Source organism: Poecilia latipinna, unplaced genomic scaffold (assembly GCF_001443285.1).
Source record: "Poecilia latipinna isolate Pla-1442-1.1 unplaced genomic scaffold, P_latipinna-1.0 Scaffold3115, whole genome shotgun sequence".
Classification (NCBI taxonomy): Eukaryota; Metazoa; Chordata; class Actinopteri; order Cyprinodontiformes; family Poeciliidae; genus Poecilia; species Poecilia latipinna.
In genome coordinates, this window is record NW_015115731.1 from 1 (window position 1) to 5,327 (window position 5,327).

Consider the following 5,327-nt stretch of genomic DNA (forward strand, 5'->3'; position numbering starts at 1 on the left):
GTTTGCTGTATTTCCATTTGCTGTATTTATTTCTGTATTGTTTTCTCGCTGCATCGTTATGTTAATGAGGTGGGCTGCCTTCTATGTCCAGCTCTCTATTGGTCAATAAACAGGAAAGCGAACGATCCGTGTGCAGATCGATTGTGAATGCCTGCCTACTTGGCGCTTTCGGCCTCAGTTCAACAGTCCTCGGGGAAACCTGACTGAAAAATTCATGAATACTCATTATCTTAAGGACACAATAAAAGGTAAGGTTAATAACAGTATTTAAGTGTTAGATAGCTGTTATTACTCATTGTCAATTCACCATTCTCTCACTCTGTATAAAATAAACAGACTCCGATCGAAGAGTAAACCAGCTAGCAGCAGCTTTAGCCACAGTTAAGAAAAATATATGTGATACACCATAAAGTGGGAGAATTTAATTATCACTTGTTGATAGTCCAGAAAATCTGTTTAAGAATATACGCCACCACATAAATTAGTAGTATTGCAATTTATTATATGTGTTTTTGTTTACACTTAAATTGACCAAAATACCCTGTTAGATAAAATTTTTTTAAAAAAGTAACCAAGGTTCGGGCAGCGTCTCACCAGGAGACCGGAAGTGAGGAGCCCCGCCCCTTGCTCTTCAGACAGAGTTTGGGGAAGAAGACGGCGGTTGTCTTTTTTTTCTCTCTTACTGACGCTGTTTGTTGTTACATGCTCTCCACCAAGATCAAAGGGGAAGCAGAAACTCATCAGAAGAAGAAAAAAAAAACGAAAAAACAAAACAATTTGTTACATTAGTCCACTATAAGGTGAGACGTGTAACATATACACCGCTGATTGCAAACAGCCAAGTTACAGATGAGGAAATCCTCAGCCAAGTCATGAAAATCATGAGTGATGAGAATGAGCACCAACGCAGACTGGGCCAACTCCCTAGACAAAAGACAACACAAGCACACAGTACCAAAGTTGAAACAGGAGGTAATTACAAGTCACAAGATGCAACAGCAGACAGTAAGAATCTCCAGACAATAGGACAGCTCAGTGCTCAAGCTGAAGCCTTGACTCAGATGGTGGCTTCATTGATGGATCTGCATACAGCTAACCCACAAGTGTCTCATCCTCTAACTAGGTCAGCCCATATGCAACCACACCCTTTCTACCAACCAACCTCAAGCAGCCGGCCACAACCTCTGTTGAGGCAACCCGCAACTCAGATGAGGGGCAGGATGGCTCGTTGCCCTGTGTGTACTGAGCAGAACTCACAGGTGTGTAACCACTGCTTTACATGTGGAGAAGCAGGGCACAGGGCGATTGGGTGTTTGAAGCGAGTCCAGCCACAGGGAAACGGGACTCGGTCTCTGATGAGGGACACCCAGAGACCGGTGAGCAATTCCAGTCCCGAACAGTAGGTCAAGCTTCAAGTCAAATAGCAAGACGCCTCCAACGAAGACGTCAGGAGCCTCATACACCTCTCAGCCAGAGAACAGTCACCTGTAAAGCACCCCTCGTTGGAAAGAAAAGCCTGCTGAAATGCCTGCTTGGTGGCTACCCAATTACAGTCCTATTTGATTCAGGGTCACAAGTGAGTATAATCGACCAAGAATGGGCTGCCACTCACATCTCAAATTGTACAGTGAGACCCCTTTCTGAGCTATTAGAGGAGGAACTCGGTGTCTATGCAGTTACAGGCCATTCAGTGCCGTACAGTGGATGGGTGGAGCTCACTGTCAACTTAGCAGGAAACGATGACCCCAACCTGACCATACAGGCTCCTTTTCTTGTCAGTCAGCTGCCCCTGCCCCAGCCCCTTCTTGGAGCCAAAGTACTGGAGGAGATCATTAAAAGAAAGGAGTCTTCGGGTGAGGCGGTTACCACAGCAGTCAGTCTCTTCCGTGAGGCATTTGGGATAGAGGAGGAGCAGGTGGAGGCCATTGTGAGTTTCATTCAGGTGCCTCCCAGGGCATGTGATGATCCAGTCACCATAAGGGTGGGTAGAGACCACACTATTATCCCCCCTGGGAGAACAGCTCATGTGTGGTGCAGGGTACCCCCAAATTTTAACATCGTTGACCCTTTTGTCCTATATGAACCTGCAGAGGGGAGCACTGCTTTAGGACACTTGGGTGTGGGGGAGGGCCTCTTAAAAGTCAATGAGGCCAGGCGACCATATGTTAAAGTGCCCATCTCCAATCACTCAAAACATGAGGTCACCCTACCCAAAAGAACTCCCCTGGGAACCATCCAACATGTCATAAAGGTCCTGGAGACCAACACTCCAGGGTCCCACCAAAAAGAAATGGCTGCAGTTAGGGTCAGTGGAGTTGCATCCTCCAGCAGCTCTCCAACTGACTCCTGGCTCCCTCCTGTCGAAGTCAGTCACCTAAGCCTCGAACAACAAGAGGTGGTGAAGAAAGTGCTATGTGAGGAGTGTGGAGCCTTCTCCCGTGACGGTGATGACATTGGATGCATCCCTTCTCTGCAGATGGAAATTAGGACTAAGGATGATATCCCAGTCCAAAGAGCCTATGCATCCATTCCAAAGCCACTCTACAAAGAAGTGAAGGAGTACATCCAGGAACTTCTGGTTAAAGGTTGGATTGTGAAATCTCAGTCACCATATGCAGCCCCTGTCATATGTGTCAGGAAGAAAGATGGGTCCTTACGACTCTGCGTCGACTACCGGCTCCTCAACAACAAAACCGTACCTGACCGACATCCCCTCCCTAGAATCCAAGACCTCACCGACTCCCTGGGAGGATATGCTTGGTTCTCGATTCTGGACCAAGGGAAAGCCTACCATCAAGGCTTTATTGCCAAAGGGTCAAGGTACCTGACTGCGTTCATAACCCCATGGGGCCTGTACGAGTGGGTCCGAATACCGTTTGGGTTATCAAACGCACCAGCAGCTTTTCAAAGGAGCATGGAGGGGATGCTAGACGAGCTGAGAGATGAGTGCTGCATCCCTTACCTCGATGATGTTTTGTGTTTCTCCAGATCGTTTGAAGAGCACGTGCGGGTGTTACGCAGAGTCCTCCAAGCCTTGCAGTGCTATGGTGTAAAGTTGAAGCCAGAGAAATGCAAGCTCTTTTGCAAGGAGGTCAGGTACGTGGGCCGGTTGGTGTCGACAGATGGAGTAAGGATGAACCCCAAAGATTTTGAAGCAGTACAAACACTGAAACACAAGACACCACAAACAGTTGGGGACATCAGGCAAATGCTCGGGTTCCTGAGCTATTACAGAACATATGTGCAGGATTTTTCACGTATAGCCAAGCCCCTGTATGACCTGCTTCATTTAAAGGCCGACACCTCTCAGCTTAAATTGCTGCGGGGGAAAACAAAAGGCCACCAACAGTCCTCTCGAACCCCAATAGAGTGGACCAAAGAACATCAACAGGTCCTTGAGCGACTGACCAAACCCCCAGTACTGGCATACCCCGATTTCGACCGCCCTTTCACACTTCACACTGATGCCTCCCAAAAGGGCCTGGGTGCGGTTCTCTATCAAGTTCAGGATGGAAAAATGAGGGTGATTGGATATGGGTCACGCACACTGACACCAGCGGAACAGAATTATCACCTACACAGTGGCAAACTCAAATTCCTGGCATTGAAGTGGGTGATATGTGACAAGTTCCGTGATTATCTGTTCTATGCCTCACATTTTACAGTCTTCACGGACAACAACCCACTCACATACATCCTGAGCACTGCCAAGCTTAATGCAGTGGGTCACCGGTGGGTGGAGCAGCTGGCTGACTTCCACTTCGACATCAAATACCGACCAGGTAAAACTGCCATTGATGCCGACACCTTGTCACGATAGCCCCTGGATATAGACACTTTTATGGCTGAATGCTCTGAAGAACTATCAGAGGACACAGTCTGTGCTGCATGGGAAGGAAGCCGGAGAGCTCAACAGAGAGATGTGGCCTGGGTGGCAGCCCTCAACTTGTCACACCCTAGCCAAACCCAGTTCGAGGGTCTGCAGATAGTCAGTCATGATGAGCTGGTGAGGGAACAAAGGAAAGACCCTGCCATTGGGAAAGTTGTGGAGTTGAAACAACAAGACAAACCACTAACAGAGGAAGAAAGAAATAAAGTTGATGGACACACGAGGAGGCTGCTGCGAGAGTGGGGCAAATTATACCCGGAGAATGATCTGCTCTATAGAAAGACTGCGAGTCGACAACAACTGGTTCTGCCCGCCACATATAAACAAACAGTTCTGACTCACCTCCACAACAACCTGAGTCATGTTGGCGTTGAAAAAGTGCTGAGCTTGGCAAGGGAGCGATTCTACTGGCCTTTCATGAAAAGTGATATAGAGGACTACATCACTATGAAATGCTCTTGCATCAAACAGAAGAAACCAGTCATAAATAAAAGAGCCCCAATGGGAAGTATTACATCGACTTCACCCCTCGAGCTGCTATGCATCGATTTCCTTCACTTGGAACCCAGCAGGGGTGGGTACGAGTACATCCTGGTTGTGATTGACCACTTTACCAGGTTTGCCCAAGCCTATCCCACCAAGAACAAGGCTGGTAAGACAGCAGCCGACCGGCTTTTCAATGATTTCATCCCGAGACTTGGGTACCCTGCCAAACTCCATCATGACCAGGGTACGCAATCTCTGTGAACGTGGGGGCCCTGGAAAGCTGAGAAACTACTGGGAGCAGCAGATCTTCATCGTCAGAGAGCAGGTGGGTGACAACCCTGTCTATAAAGTCAGCCCTGAGCAAGGAGGTCGGCCAGTTCGCATTCTACACCGAAACCTACTGTTACAGGTAAACGACTTACCTATAGAGCCTGTCCAGAACCCGACCACAAGTACAGCAGAGTCACAAAGGAAAGCCAAAAATAGTTCAAACGACCTTCAGGCCAGACATGCTGTACTGCACTCAAACACGGATGACTCTGACGAAGAGGAGGATGAGGAAACACCTCGTTACTGGCTTCGAATACCTGTGGAGAGACCCAGATCAAACTTTCATCCACCTGATCAAAAATCTACCGATGCTTTCCAAGAGATAGCTGAAGAGAATGAATCCAGTTTGATGGAAGCAATCTCAACCGAACCTGGACAGGAAGGAGAGTGTGTCAGAAGTGGAAGGCAGGGGTCAAGCATTCTGCCCCTCAAGAGGACAATACTCTAACACCTGGCACAGAACACCCAGTCTCCCTGAGACGGTCTACAAGAGAAAGACGGCCAAGACATATGTTCACTTACCCGACTCTGGTCAACCAGTGTACCAGCCGCGCCCCATTGTGAATGCAGTTGGAACCCAACCAATGCAGTGTATGCACCAGTGTTTCTCCTCCCCGTACTT

General features: G+C 48.2%; 1 protein-coding gene across 1 annotated transcript; it reads left to right on the top strand.

Annotated features, from left to right (window-relative positions):
• The first annotated feature begins 3,826 nt into the window (after nt 1–3,826).
• Nucleotides 3,827–4,636, top strand: LOC106940179 (uncharacterized). The gene has a single exon (XM_015022844.1). It carries the CDS (start codon nt 3,842–3,844, stop codon nt 4,634–4,636), a length of 795 nt encoding a protein of 264 aa, XP_014878330.1. The 5' UTR covers nt 3,827–3,841.
• Nucleotides 4,637–5,327: the final 691 nt, after the last annotated feature.